At 38.8% G+C, this 22,058-nt stretch overlaps 1 protein-coding gene across 5 annotated transcripts in view; it reads left to right on the top strand.

The window, feature by feature from the left end:
* The window catches only part of PDXK (pyridoxal kinase), a 59,556-nt gene that overhangs the window by 5,288 nt on the left and 32,210 nt on the right, over positions 1 to 22,058 (top strand). For all 5 annotated transcript variants that reach the window (XR_010068072.1, XR_010068073.1, XM_063305280.1 and 2 more), the window contains exon 2: positions 14,098 to 14,152. Coding sequence is in view for 3 of the 5 variants with exons in the window: in XM_063305280.1 (XP_063161350.1) it covers positions 14,098 to 14,152 (55 nt within the window). In the remaining 2 variants the exon portion in view is untranslated. The remainder of the gene's footprint in view (positions 1 to 14,097; positions 14,153 to 22,058) is intronic.

Raw genomic sequence — 22,058 nt, 5'->3', positions numbered from 1 at the left:
TATGCCTCTCCTTCAAGTACTTATAAAAATGATCCTGGTATATAGAGTTTTTATCTGCTCTAATGAGAGATGTATTTGCACAAGCCTGTTAGTAAGGCAACAGTTTTTATGTTCTTGGATTATGTGAGTTAGGATGGTATTCTGTGTACCAACATGCCTCTCCATTTTGGCTTCTTTTTAATTTATGTGTAAAATGCTGAAAAGTCTTATTATTTACTTATTTAACTATTAGTAATATTAATAATATTATTAATACTATTACTTATTATTAGTTACCATTAGTTACTAGAAAATATTGACAAATTAATCAGTACCTACATAATACCGTATAACTGACAAGCATTGCCTAGATTATATTCATGAATTATGTACAATAAAGCAGGTGAGATTTGTTACCCTAATATAACAGAAGCTTGAGGGAGCTTACCTGGGTCAGATTTTCACCAAATATTTCCCAGTGCAAACTGAATAAAAACCATATTAGAAAATTGTCTTTTTCCTTTAATTTCCTAATCTACCATGTTTAACAACTAGTTCTGCAGTGCTTCACTTCCAACTAGCAGCATCTGGGGGAGTGGGGGGTAGGGTTTGTGGCAGTACAATTGAAGTACTGCCCTTTGTACATGTTTATGATGTTGACATGTGTACAAAAGGGGTAGGTCTTCAATTGCATTGCCAAGTCAGCCATTTTGGGATTTTTTATCCCTAGTCCCAAGGACACTGCTGCTTTTAATCATGGAAGTTAGGCATTTTACCAGCCTTTCCTCTTGGAACAGAAGAGAACTATGAATGGAACCAAGGTAAAATAAGAGATTCCTGGATATTCTGCAAAATTCCTTCATTTACCAGTTATGAAGTAAGGTGCAAGTAGATTTTGAGAGCCATTCTGCTACTGAATAGAAGCCACAGAAGTATAACTCTAATCTGGGAATATCTGATTTGGAGAAAGGAAAAGTTTTTTTAAAAAAATATCACCAGAAGAAAATTATCATACATTTCAAGTGCTGGGACAGACATCAAAGCATGCCAGGATGTGCTCCCATGCAGTGTAGAAGCTGTGAGGTTAATCTGTGCTCTGTAGTGGCAGCTGTTTCTGATGAGGGAGGTAAGTCATGCATTTGAGCACTGAAATCTCTATAAAATAAATTGCTTTGAATCAGAACTGAAAAACAGTTCAGCATTCTGACTCATGCTGACGTTTTACTCCTATTTATAGGAGAACATGAAAGCTGTTTTAAACATCCAAATGGACCATAGTAAAGAAGATTTTAAAAAGTAGTGAAAATGTGAGCTTTCCAGCCAAGTGACCAGAAGAATGAAAGTAAACTGACGTCTGTCAGTGACGAGTCTGTTACGTACTTTAGAAGAAAGTCCAAAGCTGTTGTCAGCAAAATGAACTGCATTACACAGGATTCGAGCAAGATTGCTTTCTTGCATTTTTCTTTATCTTGAGCAGGAAGACTCCATTTCTTATTTGGGGATGGAAATATTTTAGTAAATTGCTATTCTGGATTGTGCATTACTTTCTGCTTTTCACTTGGTAGAAGGAAGCCATTGGTTAGAAGGCAAGATGAGAAAGAAAAGCTATGCATTAGCTTCACATTAAAAATTGGACTTCTTATAATTTCTTTGATTGCTACAAATCATTAAAAAAATCCATAGTTTTCCAGATGGATTAGGTATTTTGGTTATACCAATTTTGAGAGAATAGCCATGTTAGACCGACACAGCAAAACTTATAAAATCTTGTCCCGCTGGTAACTGCAGCTGCTGCCCTCATAACTGCTTCTCAATGGCTTACCTATTAGCTCAGCAACTGGTTCTTTGGGTGAAGGAGCAAGAGGCAATGATGATGGTTGCTTATATGAGTTTGTACCACAGGCCTTTGTAAGTGAGTCGTCTGGGGAATTAAAAAAAAATCTTAGAAGGAACTTTTCAGTTCAAAAAATGCCTCTCTTCTTAGAAAGGTCTTATTTTAATTAAAGGCAACAGTAATGGTACTAATAGCAAGACCTTTTGGATGAACCCTGATTTTCAAAAGAGACAAACAAGGTAGAAAACGTTATTGACTGAAAAGAAAGATGGTATTTAGCAATACCATAGCAATCTCTACTGGTTCCATTTTTGAGACGAAGTAAGTTACTTATGGTTAATCATCTAGGATGCCCTACTTGTATTTGTGCATTGGTTCAAAGATTCTTTTCAAGTTCAGGAACAGGAATCTCCACTGAGAAAGGACCATGAAAGTAAGGTTCATACTAGAGATGGTAGGGGTTGGTGTGAGGAATTAAAATGAGTTCTGCCACAGATACATAGAAAGAGGAGGATAGTGAGCCTGTTCTTGAGGATGTGATAGAAGTCTATCCTTTTGTATCCTGCGTGAGATACTGAGCAGAAAAATCAAACAAGAAATTTGCACTTGATAAGAAAAATAATTAGGTTGTAAAACTGACGAAAAGAAGTTTAGCTTTATAACTTAGTTGTAGGGATTAAAAGAAAACTCTTAAGAAGAAGAACAATTTGACAGTCATGTCAGTTTACTAGGCATTTTCTCTAGAGGTTCAGAATTAACTGAATAAACATCTATTAGAGACAATTTGGCTCTGGATTTCTAAAAGTCTGCTCCTACATCTGTAATTTCATGACTTTGCTGTGGAAACCACATGCTCTCAAGTCAAGCTTGACTCTGGCTAATTTCATTCATGTACTTTTCTTGGCAATGTTAGACATGCGGTTTGACACTGCCTTCTTCCAGTGTGCTTTTTGACTTCCTAATTTAACCCAAAGCCATGGAATTTCTGGATACTTCCCATCCGTTTTTATGAAGTGGAAGTCCCAACTAAATCTCAGATTTACCCATAATGCACACCAGTCTTTAAGTAATTTAATGGCTCTCTCACCTCTGAATCTCTTTTGCAGGTGATGACAGGACAGGACAGAAAAAGACAAGAACTGCAATGATAAAGCAAAATAATAGCTGTCCATATTACGGACTTAGAATTGCTATTTTATTTTCTTAGAATGCTGGAGTTAGTATCATCTGGCCTTGCTAACAATTTGTTGTTCCATAATCATATGTAAACAAATAACACGTTGCATTCAAGACAGTAATTACATAACTTCCAAAAAAAAAATGCCCAAACTTGTGATTTAAATGTGACACATTTGTTTTCTCAGATGCCAATAGTAACACATTCCTGGTTTCCCTAGGAGAAACATCTGTTTTGTTGAGAACTGTGTTCTCAATCCAAAATGTGAGAGTTGGAGCATACCCCTAGGATTCAGTACGTGCAAGCATTACTCCATAGCCTTTGCCCCTGACAGTACAGTACAACTTTGCTGTGATCTGCCATACAAAATACTGTAGTGTTGAACTAAGAATGCCTTTACATTTTTGCCCTGTAAACAAATCATATATAAAATTAAACTCTCTGATGAGATTTAAATTTGTCTTGCTGCTTTATGCCCTCTTCAAGGTCATAATAGAATACATGAATCACTATTGTTTCTACTATTAGCTAGCTCAATATTTCCTCCTAGTATAATACATTATTATTGCTTTGTTCCTTATCTGTTAGATAATTGACTATCCACCATACTGCATTATTACCCAGGCAATATATCTCCAAAATCTTAATGTGTTTTGGTGTCTTTCTGTGTTCTTTCAAATACTGCTAAACCTCATAATCCCATTACATCAGTTTGATGTGCTGTATTAAATAAGGGAGAGCAAGAGATGTTAGTTTAAACCATCAGCCTGGGACTGTGTGACTCGTGCTGGCCATTACATCCTGATATAGGTATTATTCTGATTTTTAATGCAGTTTTATCTGAGATGAATTTGATTTAACAAGTATGTAAGCATTTGGCTTGTTCTTTCCATGAGGATAAGAGTTTCTAAAATGAGAAGTCTTAAAATCTCTCTTAGCATTCTGAATCATAATTTTCCATGCTTTCCCTCCACAACATGTGTTGATGATATAGTTTTTAACTAACTGTTGTATGTGTATGTGTATATATATATATATATACACACACACATATACATACACACTATATATATATATATATATATATATATATATATATTTCATGTGTACTTATTTTTAATTATATTATAAACCACTGAGGGTTTTTTAAAATGAAAAATGTCATTCAGATTAGGGAAGTGTGGCTGGATGGTAGTAAAGAAAGGGAAGGTAGTCAAGACTGATGGGGTGGAACTACCAGCAGGCCACCTAGCAGACATACAGACCAGCTACAAGTACCTTGGTATCCCACAGTCACATGGAAACCACGATGAGGAAGCAAGGAAGCAACATCCAAGTACCACCAAAGGATAAAACAGGTCCTGAAGAACCAGCTCAATGGGAAGAACAAGATCAATGCTGTCAACATGTACGCCCTACCAGTCATCAAATAATATCCTGCCGGTATAGTGAGCTGGCCAAAGGAGGACATGGAAGCTGCTGATGTGAAGACCTGAAAGCTCCTCACAATGTATGGAGGTTTCCAGCCAAAGTCCAACACCCAGAGACTGTACACCAGCTGAAAAGAGGGCAGGTGGGGTCTGGTGAGTGTCAAAACCACTGTCCCGGATGAAACCTATAGCATCCAGGAGTACATCAGTAAGATGGCACCCAAAGATGAGCTGCTGAGAGAATGCCTGAGGCAGCAGCAGACATGGAAGGAAGATCAAGCAGAGGAAATGCCATGGCAAGACAAGGATGTACCATCAACAGATAGCTGACCTTGGGAAATCCAACCAGTGGCACTGATCATAGCAACACAAGAACAGGCACTGAGTACCAGATCCATAGAAGCAGGAGTCTACCACACTAGACAGGGCCCAAGGTGCAGACTGTGCAGAAAGGCCTCAGAGACAGTCCAACATATAGTGGCAGGGTGTAAGATACAGGCAGGAACAGTATACACTGAATGGCACAACTAAGTAGGTGGCACTGTGTACAGGAACATCTGCACAGTGTATGGGCTAGACCTTCCCAAGTCCAGATGGGAGATTCCATAGAAGTTAGTGAAGAATGACAGGGTAAGATCCTGTGGGACTTCCAAATCCAGATGGACAGGCAGGTACTGGCCAGTCAACCAGACATCATGGTAGTAGACAAGGACCAGAAAACTACAGTGGTGATAGATGCAGTGGTGCCAAGTGACAGCAACATCAGGAAGAAGGAGTATGAGAAGCTTGACGGCCTGAAGGAGGAACTGGAAATGATGTGGAAAGTAAAGGCCAAAGTGGTCCCAGTGGTGGTAGGAGCACTCAGCACTGTGACTGTGGCTCTAACAGATCCCAGGAAAAACATCAGAGCTCTCTGTCCAGAAGAGTGCAGTGTTAGGAACAGCTAAGATACTATACAGAGCCCTCAAACTCCCAGGCCTCTGGTAGAGGACTTGAGATTGAGGAAGACACATACCACTCATAGGGGTGAGAAGGGAATTTTTATTTTTTTTCCATGTTTACTTATTTTTAATTGTATTATAAAACACATTCATTTTTTAAAATGAAAACAGTATTTAAATATTTTAATTTTTGTCAAAACCTTCTGGCATTTCAGAGGAAACTTGAGGTTATTTCTGAGGCTCTGATGCACAGTTCAGCTAAGATCTTAGTTGCTACTTTGAATGAGAGGTTGACTACAGCCTTGGACTGCACCTATGCAGTCTTTCTCTGTGCATGGATCCTGGAGTTTCCCTTGTTTGTTTGAAGAACTCCAGGAGATGAAATGGCAGAAGAGACATCAGGAGCACTGTTGGAAGAGAACGAAGAATAAATATGACTAAACATGGGTAAGAGTGTTAAGATTTATCTCATGTCAATAAGAACTACAAAACATAGTTGTTTTTCTCCTCTTAATGCATCTGCAAATTGCCAGCTGGTGGCCCTGTTTAAGATGACCCAGTTTCTCATCTTAGGGTAGGGAGAGGCCAGAGGAACTTCAGCAGATCTGACAACAGGATTGAGACATCTGTTGGATAAAATGACTCAGATTTGCTCTGAGTTGGACTCTGTGGCAGTGCAAGTCCTACAGAATTGACTGAGGCATGGTCTGGCTTGGTTTTCTGGGATGAGTTTGAGCCTGCTTATCCTGAAGAAGTAAGCAGGGTCCTCAGAGTGGTGAGCATGGCCAGCTGTATATTAGATCAGTATCCCTCTTGACTGATCAAGGGTTCCCAGGAGACACTGTATGGTTAGATCCAGGAAATAGTAAATTCATCCTTGAGGAAAGGGGTGGTCCTGCTACTCTTAAGGAAGCATTGGTCTTCCACCTTTTCAAGAAGCCATCTCTGGATCCAGTGGTACTTTCATCTTGTCTCACATTCCCTTTTTATGAAAGGTTATTGAGAAGGTGGTTGGGCTTCAGCTTCAGAAGCCCCTGGAGGAAGCTGATTATCTGAGTCCCTTTCAGACCAGAATTTAGTACTAATCATGCTTGTGGATGATCTCTGGCAGGACCAGGATACAGGTGCATCTATCCTGGCCTTCCTGAGTCTTAACAACTTTCAGTGCCACTAAGGTTTAGAAGTGGGGGACACGGTGTTGCAATGCTTCTTCCTCCAGGGCTGGTTCCAGTCACTGTTGATGAGAGGGGAGAGGACCTGCCCTAAGCCCCTGTGATGTAGGATTATCTAGGGGTCCACCCTCTCCCCAGCATCTACATCAGGGGTTGGCAACCTTCTTCTGCATAGAGGCCAGAACCTATGCCACCACTGCTGCCATTTCACATGGGCCATGTGGATATATTTCTTTCTAGGATTACAGGCTGGATGATTTCAAGTGATAGGCCACATCTGGCCTGTGGGCCATAGGTTGCCGACCCCAATCTACATGAAGCCACTGGGTGTGGTCGTCTAATGGCAGGGAGTCAGATATCAAGAATGTGCTAATGATACTGACCAGGCAGTTCCATTAAGGTTCTTTCTCAATGGCTGGAGGGTGTGGGGGCTTGTCTCCAATTGTTTTGGCTCATCCACAAGATCCAACAAGGGTTGGCATGCTCCGAGTCCTCTCAAATAATGGCAAATGATGGGACCCAGAAGGCATGCCTTTTGTGTTGCCATGCCTGCCTGTGGAACAGCATACCACCCCATCCTCCAAGATTTGGAAGGCCCAACTTTGATGGTCTTCTGTAAGGCATTAAAACTTGGGTTTTCCCACAGGGATTGAGCTAGGAAGTTAAGTAACCTGTTTGGGGGTTGTTGATGTGGGTGTGTATGCTTCTTGTTGTTTATTCGTTCAGTTGCTTCTGACTCTTCGTGACTTCATGGACCAGCCCATGCCAGAGCTTCCTGTCAGTTGTCAACACCCCCAGCTCCCCCAGGGACGAGTCCGTCACCTGTAGAATATCATCTATCCATCTTGCCCTTGGTCGCCCCCCCTTCCTTTTGCTTTCCACTTTCCCTAGCATCATCATCTTCTCCAGGGTGTCCTGTCTTCTCATTATGTGGCCAAAGTATTTCAGTTTTGCCTTTAATATCATTCCCTCAAGTGAGCAGTCTGGCTTTATTTCCTGGAGTATGGACTGGTTTGGTCTTCTTGCAGTCCAAGGCACTCTCAGAATTTTCCTCCAACACCACAGTTCCAAAGCATCTATCTTCCTTCTCTCAGACTTCCTTATGGTCCAGCTCTCGCAGCCATATATTACTACGGGGAATACCATTGCTTTAACTATGCGGACCTTTGTTGTCAGTGTGATGTCTCTGCTCTTAACTATTTTATTGAGATTTGTCATTGCTCTTCTCCCAAGGATTAAACTTCTGATTTCCTGACTGCAGTCAGCATCTGCAGTAATCTCTGCACCTAGAAATAAAAAGTCTTTCACTGCCTCTACGTTTTCTCCCTCTATTTGCCAGTTATCAATCAAGCTGGTTGCCATAATCTTGGGTTTTTTGAGGTTTAGCTGCAAGCCAGCTTTTGCACTTTCTTGTTTCACCTTCATCATAAGTGTGTATGCTACCCCTGGTGCAATTGGTTTTAGGTATTTTTGTTGACATTTTTATTGCTTTAATTTGTTGTAAGCCACCCGGGTTCTTATATTGAATGGGCAACCATGTAAATCAAATTAAAAGAAAGTACACCTGTTGCACTAAAAAGCAAATTCATGATGCAAATTCACCATAATATCTGATGGAAAAGCAGAATAGTTTGTGTGCATTTCTGAATGGGTTTCTTCTCAAATGTTCAAACCAAAGTTTTGCATTGAACTTAATTTAAAAGGAGATTTGGGTTTAGAATATCTGCTGAAAGCAAAATATTAGTCCCAAGTTTCTGTATTTTGGATGGTGGTGGTTGTATTTTGGAAGGATGATAATTTAAAATTTCAAGTGGCAGACATCTTCCAAAGTTTCCCACTAACACATATTACAGCCTCCTGGCACACCTAATGTGTCTAGCTGAGGAGGTCTTAACCCTTCTTCCAAGGACTTCTTCCTTCAGTTCATCATTAGGAAAAATGGAAAGGAAGGTGCTTGAGATCTTCCTGTCCAAAATCAGTAATAATGACCTTTAAAAATCTAGCACATGCAGTAACAGCAACAGCCCCAATAACACCAGCGACCCTGTTGCCAACTCCACAAAACAATACGGGACAGTGAAAAGCAGAAGATGCTAAAAACCTGAAGCTCCAGAGGGCATTTACCAGCAAGGTGAAGAATTCAACAGGAGGGAATCTGGATTGAAGCCACAAGCCACTAATTCCCAAAGAAGCAAAATACCTGACAGCAGCTACAACCTTCAAAAGCAGATAATCACACCAGCCCCTACCTAAAATGGAGGCTATTGAGGCCATGCAACTGACTGCGGGAGAGGGTGGGAAGGATGGGGGTGGGTGGGTGAAGGGCTCGGAAAGAAACAGCATAGATGGGGTAAAAAGGAAACTAGATTAAGATTGTGTATATAATAAGAATATTAAAGTCCCAAACCATGAAGTGTAAATGGATAGATTATAGAATAAAGTAGAATTGGATAGGAAGTAAGATAGAACAAGAGAGCAAAAGCAAGAATAATTTCTGGGAATAAGAAACCAAATCCCTTTAGTGCAGTGCAGTGTTTCTCAACCTCAGCAACTTTAAGATGTGTGGACTTCAACTCCCAGAATTCCCCAGCCAGCATTGAAGTCCACACATCTTAAAGTTGCTGAGGTTGAGAAGACTGGTTTATGCTATATAGAAGGTCATGGTATCTGCTAATTCTCACATGAAGTTTTTCACACTTCGTTCTTTGTCCCTTTCCTTCTTGTTTAGAAGAGTCAGTTCCTTTCTCAAGGGGAAAAAAAGACTATTAATAGGTATTTCTTATAGTTTGTTTTTGTTCATCTGCTGTAAGTGGAGCCAGTTGAAGGTTTAGTCTGAATTCTTCAGCTCTTTATCGTGTTCTACCCTTTACTCCCATTTTCTGGTCAGCTAGTAATAGAAGCATAGCAGGGTTCAAAGAGAATAAAATTGAACGATATAGAGAAAAGAATACAGAATGCAAATAAAGATATTATATAGAGAATACAAATATATATTTTATATCACATCTCAATCTGTCCTATGGACCTGGGATTCCTTGATGGTATTCCATCCAAGTATTAACCAGGACCATCCCTGTAGATCTTCTAAGCCCCAAAAAGCTGCCCAGGTATTGCTGTGTGTTGATACAGAGATAACTTAATAAGAACTGTAATTCACTCTGGCCCAAGTGCATCTTGAAGTATTTTCTACTTTTTACAGAACTGTGAATGGATAGAAGTGTAAACTATGGCTTGTATAAAATTGGAACCTTAGGCTTTCTTTTTAGCTAAATTCTTTTAGCTTGCATTCAACACTAATATGAAGCAGTTTAAACCTATTGTTGTACAACCAATAAATACTGTCAGAGTTCTTAAAAATTACAATTACGCCTACTTCTTGTTTCTAATGATTATTTAATTAAAGCAATAAGTTATGTGAAGACAGTTTTCTCTTCCTTAAAATGAACGCGGAATTTGCCATTATGGGAATATATTATCTTTTTAGACACACTATAGCCCCTCTGGGCTCTGTGATTACTTCCCCAGTACTTGGATCTGGTGACTGAAGATACACAACTGGTATGAAATTAATATATTTACTTGAAAAGAAGATGATCCCAGAGGGAGAGTGGATTTAAAAAATGCATATATAAATACCAAAAGCAATCCCATGAAATGCTCAAATTCCCTTTATTGTCAACCTAGGACTGCGAATTCCAGCAGAAATCAATCCTGGAGTTTTCTTTTTCTGTCCCTATAACTGTGAATGTGACATTTGTGTATCTACCTGCCAGAAGCCATGTTATAGGACAAGGTCAGGACAGAAAAAAAATTAACATTAATTGGATAAAATTTGTTGCCTATAAATTAAGGTGCACCATTTATACAATTAATTGACACCCATCTATATGGATGATGATGATGATGATGATGATAGACATGGGGCAAAGAGAAGTAATAAAACAAAACTAGCAGTAGAAGAGAGAAACAGAAGAGGTTAACAGGGAAGGAATGAGAAGCCTTATTGAGGTGTTAGAAAAAGGATTAAATTTATCCAGGAAGCAGCAGAGACAAACCTTGCGCTTCCCAAGTTAGCTGAGCACAGCTAATCTTATCTTCAAAGGTATTAATTCTGGAGATGTCTGCAGCTATTTGCGCCATCCTCCTACCCATTTGCTCCTTTTCAGCAGCATCTATTGTTTCTGTTATCAGCTAAGGTAAGATGACCCCTAGACACAATTTACAGAGAATTGCTACACTGCTTGGAGCACACCAACTTCCAAGTTGTGAGTGCCTAATGTATGATAGGTGAAACGTACATGCCTGGCTAGAGAGTTTCCATCACATTGGGTTATACAATACTCAGTGGTAATTTGAATGTATTCTTTATTGTATTTATCAATAAATGTTCATCATCATTATAATCATAAGTTAAACTTGTATACAGTCCAACTTCTCAAGAACTCTGGGCAGAGATTATTATCAATGATAATTGATACTGGTTGCTTTAGTAAATGAGGACAAATAATTACCAGCTTGACATCTTCCCCTGGCCTTCAGAGATCCTCCTTTAGTTTATAGTTTTAGTCTTAAGAATTTCTATAGATATATTTTATTGTTTTAATTTTATAGTATTGTGTTAGTAATCCTAGTGTGAGCTTCTGAATAGTCTTCAGACTGTAATATATTGCAGTGGTCTCCTCTTGATATCCTATTTGCCAGTCATGAAGATGATAATCCCTTCCAACTTTGTGATTCTATATATAGCTGCTCTCTCTGATACAAGAGGGCTATTTAATTAAACATTTTTATCAACTTTCTGAGAACTACAACTACACTGGTATATAAAACCCAATTTTTATATGCTCTGTATAAAAATTCAAAAATAGTTCTATCATAAAAATCGTGACATTCTGTAAAGACAGTATTAAATGCCAGTAAATCAGTTTTGAAAGTAGAAATTAAAAAAAAGAAGTCTTAAAATGTTTTCTAAGAGCCAAGAGAATACAGATTAATTACAGCTCCAGAGGGAGTATGTTTTACAATTTGGTGAGAATGCCTTTCCCTGTAAGACTAACAAGCAAGCGTCAGCAAATGAGGTTAATTTAAAGAAGACCTCATGTAAATCATAATAACTTGACAGGCTCAAAATGAAACAGATTGTTCCTTCAGCTATTTACAGTTTTAAAGTTAAAGCCAGTTGAATTTGGAAAACAGCAACTAGCAGAATTATTTCAGTATAGAAGTAATAGTCATGCATGTATCTAGTCACTATAATTTGCTGGTTAAGTTTTTATGCTGTTTAGCAGCAGTTCTGTGTGGAGTCTTTGGATCAAACTGAGAAATGGTGATAACTGGCACACCAATTATAGTAACACATATTCCTTGCCATGTATAGGGAGAACATAAGAGTAGACATTACAAATCTGATGTTTTAGGAGGAGAGCCCCTTTTTCTCAAAATATATTGAATTCTTATCTTGACCCTGCTTTCTACTGATCAACATCACTACCATCTTGCCAGGATTTAATAATCAGCTTGCTTGTCAAACCTGAGCAGTAATCAGATATATTAACTGCTTCTTAGGTAATAAAGAACAACAGGGCTAAGTATCAGCTTTAGTGGCTTTATATAAATATTAAGGGACAGGATAGAATCTAAAGATGGAAAAATACTACTGTCCAGGTTTTGTAAGCATATATTCCGTATCTTGAAGGAGCTAGTTATGTTCTCTCGGCTATTTTTGCTATCTTGTAAACTATATTCATATAGCTACCTTTCTGAGAGCTATTAAGAGCATGGTATATGAGGTGTGATACAGTTTATACCTATCCTTTCCTTAGTTTCAAACAGGTCAAGCTCCAGTAAAGGGTCGAAGCAAACAATTCAATATTGGTAACCAACGTTCAGAGAGTTGAGTAGGAAGGTGCCATCAAACTGAAATAATCATTCCAGGAATCAATTAAGGCTTAGAATCAGGACACAAAGTCAAGTGATCATACATAGTTCCAGTTTTGACTACCCTCAAGCACAAGTTTTTGTACTGAAATTCCTGGCTTCCTCATAAGTAGTGCTGACACTGATCAGCACTTCTTGTAAAACCCAGCTACTCACAAGTAATAACCTACTTCTGAATAGACTTTTATTGCCAGATAGGCTACTGTTTCCAGGCACTTTCCAACAGTCTGCCATTCCTCCTTCTGTGTCCTTTGACTCTTGACACAGTGCTCTCTATGCAAACCCAATCCTCTTGCAGTCAGAATGAAAAGTGAGAGGCACTACAGGATTGTTCTAAAAAGATTTCCATGCTGGGCGTGGCACCACTGTATCAGACCCTCCAAATCCTCTGGCCAGCTCCTGTTCTTCCTCTTCCTCCTCAGAAGAGGATTAGTCCAACGAGGTTATGACAAGGCTAATAAAGGTGTAGCCATAAAAAAAAAATCCTCACCCTCCAAAAGAGGCAGTTATTGTGTGGATTGGTCCTCTGATCTGTGGACTTCCCCAAACTGAAACAGATTTCAGAGTCTGCTGTGATTCTGCAAGTGTGTGCAAAGGCTTCATTTCTGGCATAGTAGCAATCAATGACATAAAGTGGGGAGAGGGTTACCCTGGCCTGTCATGCTAAGGAAACAATAATGCCCCCTGGAGAACTGTGACTTGCAAAAGAGTCATTCATTTGCCAGTAAATTGCCTGAAAATGGATCATACGGTTATTTCTGCACCATTACTGTTATCTCCTTAAGATTCATGATGCTGAATGCAGTATCTTACTTTATTTAGCAGTACATTAAAATGTTCCAAATCTTAAACATAAAGTACATTTAACTAATGTCTAAAGTCATGTTTATAAAGCAGAACTGATATTTACTAGGGCTCTGTAGAGATCAGGATTCAAAGAGCACCCAGGGTTTTATAGGTAGCATGGAACACCGTAAACCAAGCATGTCTTCTCCTGGGATCATGGATCCGTTCTGGAGAGCAACCACACAAGTCTAGGAAAAGAAGCAGCTGGCTTAAAGTCTTCCTGACAGGTGTTAAATTTGTGCCCACATGTGCTTTAATTACATTTTGCCCTTCAAACCGGATCTCTGAATAGCCCTAGTGTTTCCTTCTACCCTATGCACTGTGTACATGCACACACATATGTATTTGCTATTGTAATTGTAGAATGTAGAATCCAAATGCTACAAAGAAGTGCTGTTTCTTTTGTAAAATTTTATGCTTTTATATAATTATATATTCCTTATCCTCCAAGTTATTCTTTTTCTAGGCTGTCTGATTCCTGATTATTGCATTTTCCATTCTTTCTGTTCTTAAATTTTAGCTTCAGTGTTGTTTGTTTTAGGGTTAGACATATTTTTTGTGAATATTTGTACTATTTTTCTTACATTGTGAAGCCTGATGTCTTTTTAAATTAATCTGTTGATCTGTCCCTGCATATTTTTCTTATTCAAAGTATTTTACTGTTGGGTTTTGCTTATTCACACTTACTGTCAGTACATAATGAATGCTAAGTCATAACAATATCTTACTACCCTTGAAAAATGAAATAAAATTCCACGAACATTTTTTTCTTTTGTTGTAGGTGTTGGGCTTTGAAATAGATACTGTGAACTCTGTCCAGTTTTCAAATCATACAGGTAGGTGTGTGTGCCTTTGTAATCTAGTCTATTATAATGTCAGAACAATTTATGCCTACAGAAATTCCCCTTAGTGTTTAGAACTGCTACTGGCAGTATCCAGTGAGTGGTTCTAAGACTATCTATTCCTTCCTTCCTTCCTTCCTTCCTTCCTTCCTTCCTTCCTTCCTTCCTTCCTTCCTTCCTTCCTTCCTTCCTTCCTTCCTTCCTTCCTTCCCAACAAAGATGTTCTGCATATCAACAGAATGTCTCTGATTAAACACTCTGAAGCCAATCAGCTATGAACTTGACAGCCTTTGCTTATATGACATCTATCACATACTCAAAGAAAGGGAAGAGACAGAGGTGAGGTATCCAGAAGCAGAAACTTGTGAACCCCCTCAAACCCAGGCACACAGTCAGAACCAGACCCTTTCCCCACACACCTCTATGGAGTCTGAAACAGAGCTGCAAGTCTTAAACCCATGAGAGTAGAGGTGCCACTGTGTAGGAGCCCCACAATTTGAATGTACCAGACTGTAAGGCCAGGTGCCTTGAGGGTAATGAATCCCAGCTATGGGTTAATCTCATGCCAGCTGAGTTTTGGGGGGAGAGTTCTCTGAGAAAATTGTTGGAGTCAACGTGTGCACTCCTATCTTGTTGGTCCATGCTTGGAATCCTAGTGCAAACTATCCAGACTCTGATTCTTGACTAGCTACTGACTATACATCTTGCCTGCTTCTTCTGACTTGGTATAGCTAGAACCCTTAGGACTAGACTAGATTTGTCCAGTTGATAATTATTGTGGTGAATGATTATTATGCTCCAATTTGGGACTGTCTGATTATGTATCTTAGTATCCCTGGAACAGAACTATTTGGTTCAGAAGCAATAGAAATGATAGCATAGGCTACTCTTGACAGTAGCCCAGCGCAAGATATACCTAGCATGCTATATCCTACAGAAAAGCCCAGGTCAACTTAAGTCCTTTGGTTCTAACCAGTTGCTAGGCAACATGTCTTCTGCATAGATGATTAGGTCTGCTTTCTGAATGAGCCCCGTTGCTATACATTTGAGCATTTAAGGCAGCCTTCCACATTTTAATGCCGTCTTCGAAATGTGTGGATTATAGTTCCCAGACTCTTTCCTTCAATGTAGTTCTTTGTCTCCTCTAGTCATAGATAGCTGTTTAGATAGTTCAAAAATGCTATTATATCTTCCTTTCATCCATTTGCCAGGCTAAACAGTCACAGCTCTGTCAGCAGATTCCCCTGGGACTTGGTTTCCAGACCCTCACCTTCCTTTGAGTCAGACCAACATCTAGTCTAGAGTGTGATAATAGTGGATCTCCTGTTGTTTTTCTCTGAAATTTGGTATTTAGTGTTCAGCAGGGGAGACTCAAAAAAAGTAATTAGCTTAGGAGTATTTCCTAAAGAAATAGTAACTCCTTTGCCAGGTGTTCTCATTGTAAAAGAACTTTTTTTCAGTGTCTCCTTTGAATGCTTCTTTACTATCCTAGTGATTTCAGGGTTCCTGAATTTACATATAATTCTCTTCACACATTCACCTAAAGATCTCAAGAACATCTAGATTAATAGATATGTTATTTTCCTCAATATTAGCTTTTCACAAAATCAAGAACTCTAAATAAATCAGGTTTCCAAATCATGTGGATACTTGTATTTTGTTTATCTTAATGCAGGCATAGTTTGCCTTCAGATCTTCAGTGGAAAGTATGGAGATCAGGGTGAGAAAGAGGCAAAGGCAGTGTATGTGCCCTATTTTCTACCCAGTTTGAAGGTCTCATATGTTCAGCCGAGGACCATCACACGTATTTCATCAGAATGTCCATGAGAAAAATTCTACTAAGTATTAAAAAAAGGACATGCATTACAATCAAAATCACAGGCAAAATGTTAGTTAAGAAAAGGTTACAAATGTAACCCGTATTTGCTGTTGTGAATAGTAGTGTACTGGCCAGTCTTTTGCAAGCCTTTGTATCTACATCTTCACAGGGAGGCTGGGTGCTCAAGGAGAGGTGCTTCAATCTCTCCTAAGATAGAGAAAAAGGTTTCATCTTTTAAAGGGGGAAACAAGGCTAAGGAGAGAAACTGGCATGCAGTATCCCATCTCCCCTGCAACCCTCACATTTAACTGACTGAAATCTCTGGGAATCTGGAGGGAAGTCCAGGAGTAACTAAAACAGAAATCTGTCTCAAGACAATGACTATTTTTGAGATATATGTAAAAATAGCTAGAAATATTACATAAGATTAATAAACTATGTACCATTTAGAAAACTTCTGCTCATTTAGGGATTCACTGAAACATACCATTTGCCCAGCAGAATCTAAACTTTTGCATGCAGCTGTAGGTTGGGTGAAAGTAAAGTTGAGGCATTGTCCATCTTAGTAAGGCAATTTTACTAATATTCCTTGTGGTGTTGGGAAAAGGGAGCCTGTGTTTTACAGCCACTGAAAGCTTTAGAAAAGACAGTTCCCTCATGTCACAGACAGACATATTCCCTCTTCTGCTAAGCATTAGTCCAGTGGAATTTGCTACCCAGATGCCTCTTTAGGGACTGTTCTCTGCTGCTAGAATTCATTCAAAGGGAAGCAAGAGAAACTCCATTTTAGTTGTCTTTTTGAAAAACTGGCTGGGTGGTTTTGGGCCAGTTGCTCTCTCTCAGCCCAACTCACCTCACAGGGTTGTTGTTGTGGGAAAAATAGGAAGAGGAAGAAGAATTAGCTATGTTCCCCACCTTGAGTTGTATATGAAAAAAAAAGGCTGGATAAAAATCTAAAAAAAATCCTGTGAAAACATTTTTATTCAGACAGTCTTTTTTATTTTAATTTGCTCTAAATAAAATTTATTCTGGTAAATTTCCTTTTTGAAAAAAAATGAAGTGTTGTTTATCGTACCAAACTGTCTGTTTTCTCTATCTGCAACCCTCCATGCATAAAATGCAAGCAAGTAGAGAGAAATTGGTTCACTCAGATTTGTTTCTTTCTTTGTGCCTTTCAACTTGACATTAACAAAACACCATCTGATTGGCACCAATTTTTCTGAATCATCCTGTTATAAATTAATGAAAAGAAATGTAACTGCTATTTTGATACTCAAAACACAGGCAGCATTCTGAGCCACGACTTCCAAGGAGCTCCAATGGCTCTTGCCTGCTAAGGAGTGTTTGTTGTATGATTACAGTGAGTGACTCACCTCCAAAGGACATTGTGCTACATACACATATAAAAGGGACCTGTCAACAGCCCACGGAACTGCTCTTTTTTTAAAGAGGAGAAAAGAGAAGCAGTTTTAAATTCGTTATGCTCTCAAATTCTTAAGAATATAAAGGTTGTTGGGGAAAGAGGGCTTTATTTCAGTGGAGAAAGAATTTTAAGGGCTCCTATTCTGAAAAGATTTGGCAGATTTGTTATTGATGTATGTGTAGGAAGTAAACTATGTGTGTGTGTCTCTGTGTGTGTATCTCTGTTCACTTCCTAAAGTTGAACATGCTTCACAACAAAATTGTCGAGTGCTATAAACAATAGAATCTCAACAGCTGGTTCAGAATGCAGTGGCACAAGCAGTAAGGGGCACTTCTCAGCATTGGTTATCAATTGGCTTCTAGGTGCAATTCAGGGTGCTGGTTGTTATCTGTAAACCCCTTTATGGCATAGGTCCTGCTTATTTGAGGGACCACCTGTCTCCAGTTGTTTCTTCATCAAGTGTGTTCCTGCAGACTGGGTACGTTCCAGGTCCCATCTATTAAATGTCATCTTATGGGACCCAGGAAACCTGCCTTCTTTGTTCAAGCCCCTGCCGTCTGGAACAGCATCACCCCGGAGGTAGGCACAGCTCCCACTCTCCTTGGTTTCTGGAACTGTCTCAAGACCTGGCTCTGTTCCCTGGCCCTGGGTTAGGGTATCCATGGAGCCCCTGTTGAGTTTTTCTTGCATGTTGGGGAGTGTTGTTTCGGTCCAGGCAGTCATGGGTATTGGACTTATTGTATGCCACCCAGAGCCTTTTTGGCATTGGGTGGCCTTATCAAATCCAGTACAATAATAAATAAATTCTGTATTCTGAGGTTCAAAAAGATGTTTTAGTTTTTTGATTTTGCATAAGTAAGGCTGTTAGTGGTGCCGTGTTTCTGAATATTTATTGAATTAGGAATATCTATGCTGAAGGGAAATACCAGTTGTAACATTTCTCTTCCACGCTGCCCCACCACTGTTCCTTCTTTTCCTCATAGGTATGTTCTTATTCCAAAGCCACCTAGGATTTCCCTTCTGGACATCTCCTCTATTCCTATGTCTTTGTATAATTAAACTCATACCTTCCCAGTGCTGAAAATTCATGTATTTGAAATTCACATGTAAAAAAAAAATTAAAATGTCATTAATTAAAATAGTTACAGAACTGAATTGATACCTTCTATTGGAATTATTTTTATGCAAATGCATGCTTATACACTGTATTTTGTGTTTGGTGTTAAAAAAATAAGCACAACGTAATTTTTTTTCCCTTTTCCTTACTTCAGTTGTGATTTAGCTTTTTGAGTCATGATCCTTCCCCTTCTCTGCTGTGACTTCTTTCTGCCACTTAGGCTCTGTATTTTTCACTTTCAGTTCTATCCTGTATCAATTTTCCAATGACTTATTTGCCCCACTAGTTCTAAACCTTGGGTCACTACTTCCATTCACTTTCCTTCCTTCCAATTCAGTTGATTGTTTCTGGATGAGGGTTAGAAAATTAATTTTCTAACCCTCAGTGTCCCCCGACGGGAGGATATGGGGGAGGATAAATTAGATAAATAAATAAATTAAACAAACAAATAAATAAATAATTTTGTCCGTTGAATGCATTATTTTTCTCCTCTGCCATCAGCAATGCTAGTATAACTCTAGTCCCTGATGACTTTCCCCATGGTTTCACATAGATATTGTTAAATAAAATTGGAACAAAGTAATTTCCTATAGGAAATTATAGGACAATTGTCATGGTGTTGAATGGGCATTTTGAGCAACATCTTCTGGGATCTGTTCGTTAGACATAATCTGAACCATCATAGAGCAGTATCTGCCAGATCCATTCCCCTGAGCTGTCCAGAAAAATACCATGATAGATTGAAAGCTGCTAAGAGGAGCAAACCAGCAGGAGCAGCTCCATTTAGTCCCCAGCAAAGATAATCACCAAGAATGATGAAAGCACTTCCACTGCCTAAAACCATGTGAGCCAGATCCAGATAATCCCTTTCATCCAGAAACCCTTGGATCTGGATGTTCAATCACCTTAGGCAAAAAAAAACCCACCCTTTTTTTTAAAGCTTGTTAAAATAACTAACCTTGAAAAAAGGAATCTATCTGGATTCATTGGTTTCTGACGACAAACATACTCATGGCCTACCTTTGCACAGGCAGGAACCCAAACTATCCTAAATTTCATCAAATTACTATGACAGAATAGGGACAGTAACTTCCTTCATCTTCAGAGCATCATGCATGGCAATAGTAAACCCCGGAACAAACATATGGATGGAATCCGATTTTAATTGGGCAGAGGCAGGGTTCTCATGCACACCATGAAAGTCTGGATCCTGAGCCACAGAAGAAGGCATTATTTTGATATGTCCATTGAAATTCCCCAAGTCTTAACTGCTGGAGGACTCTCATTGCAGTTGAGTCAGGAAAGTTTATGGGTAGCAAGACCCATAAATATTATCCTTAATTCTCTGTCCTGACTCTCAACACCTAGTAATAAGCAAAACCTCTGAGAATTGCTGGCATGGGCTTCTTAGTAAAAGGATAGATACTTAATAAACCAATGTGAATTCAACCTGCCCACTTGGGCTACAAGCCTGCTAAAGTGTTCCAAAATGTGGAAGACAAAGTTTGAAACATCTAGCTATGTCCAGTCAGGTCCTTGTAATACATGCCACGGCAGATGTTAGCTATCACCCTCCTGGATGATTAGCTATTTATTATTCACCAATTTGACATTATAACAGCAACATGTTCAGTCCACAGGGGCTGGTAATATGATTCTAAAATCCTGTCTTTTAAGAAAAGCAACAGTAGTGGGGATTGACCAAATATGGAGATGTTTATTGCACCTGTTAACTTCCCCCTCCCACCTCATATCTCTCCCTTCCCATAATCCTTCCTCCTTCCCCATTTAAAATTGAGGATGCTTTCCTTTCCTTATAGTTCCTTTTACCAAGCTAAATGAATATGTATTGATCAGCAGTAATTTATTTTCAGTGGCATAATCAGGGTTTGCTTTAGGGTAAAATTGATACTGATTTAATTGATTAGATCAGGGTTCCCCAAAGTGGTCAGTATCGACCCCTAAGGGTTGAAGGGACTATCCAAAGTCGACTATTACTATTGTTATTCATAGTACTGTTAGTAAAAGTAGTATGGGGGTTGATGAACAATCTGAAACTTCATGAAGGACTTGATGAGCTGAAGAGTTTGAGGACCCCTGAATTAGATGATATTGCATATAGATGAAGAATATAAATATTTTTCTTTTCTAAATTGTTATATATGAGCATGATAAGGTATTTTTTATACTTGATAGAAACTTTCTCAACTGTAAATATTTCTCTGACTTTACCTTTTAGAGTAGTTTAGCCAATGCATTTTTAATTTTCTGCACTCTAGAGTCCTGTCTGCTTGAATTGAAAATGTAAAAGTAGATTCAAGCTACTTTTGTTTTTGCAGAACTGGCTCTATCTTGAAAAATATTGTTAATAGGCAAAATTGTCTACCTACACTAAATAAAGGAAAATGAAATTAAAATTTCTATTTTTTGAGGGATAAGAGCAGAATTTTGAATATTTGTTTCCAAAGGTAAAAGATTAGTATGCTGACCGACTTCCTGCTTACCCAATACTTTCTCTTGTTCACAATGTGATACTGTGTCCTTGAATGCCTTGTAGCATTCCCTCCCTCCCAATGTTTATTCATAAGTATTCTTGGCACAGCTTGTGTGCGCTTCTTTCAACATTTGTACTGTCAGATCCCAAAATGTGAATAGTTTAATAAGAAGGGGTCAGAGAAACCTGGTGATTGAATTTGGTTCCAAAGCTATGATGGATAATTATCATTATAAGCTGATGGATTTCATGCCTCATAAAACTTGAAAAACACTACTTTATGCTTTCAGTTTTGGAATATAGCGGGTTTTCCAAATCCATTTTTGAAAAACTCCGAAGTATAACCATGTTAATGGAATGTTAATGTTGATTTATTTCATCTGCAAAAATAAATGCATTCAGTGAGAAAGTTATGGATCATCACTTACAAGCCCATCCATTTCCAGCCACTACTATTCAACAGTATTAGCAGTGGTATTGTGTTGAAATGCATGAAACTATTTCAAAGGCTACAACATCAAATAAAGATTCACTTAACTCATCTGATCTGTCTGGACTCACTATAAAAGGAATGATCATGTGTTGAGTTAGTATATCAGTAGCAGTGAAAGCTACCAACTTACATCCAGCAACAGTCCAAAACGCAGGCAGGGTTCCCTTACCACAAGAGTGTGCTTTCTTTTTATGTTTTCTTAATGTTAGAATGTAGATTTTTAGCACATTCGAGATCGCTATAGTGGGAACTTTTCTGGTGTGAGTGGTTTCCCGTCTCTACCCTGTACCTCCAAACCCAACAAAAGCCATTATCCATTATCCAAGAAGAGGTGGTCATGGACCCTTTGTTAATGTTAATGCTTGTTAATGTTAAAATCTAAAGGTGGTCTTTGTCTCAGGTTGTAAAACTGGGCTGGATAATTCGTGGTTTTCATAATGTCCTTGTATGGCCCTTAGAACCCCTTCTTTGTTGAGTGGCCCAAATGCAGTGACCAGTGTTAAGTAATTTTTTCTCCAGTATTAGAAGTTCTTTTTCCCCCAGTTTTGGTATTA

The sequence above is a fragment of the Candoia aspera genome, chromosome 5, assembly GCF_035149785.1.
Source record: "Candoia aspera isolate rCanAsp1 chromosome 5, rCanAsp1.hap2, whole genome shotgun sequence".
Taxonomy (NCBI): Eukaryota; Metazoa; Chordata; class Lepidosauria; order Squamata; family Boidae; genus Candoia; species Candoia aspera.
This window is presented reverse-complemented; position numbering and strand designations above follow the sequence as displayed.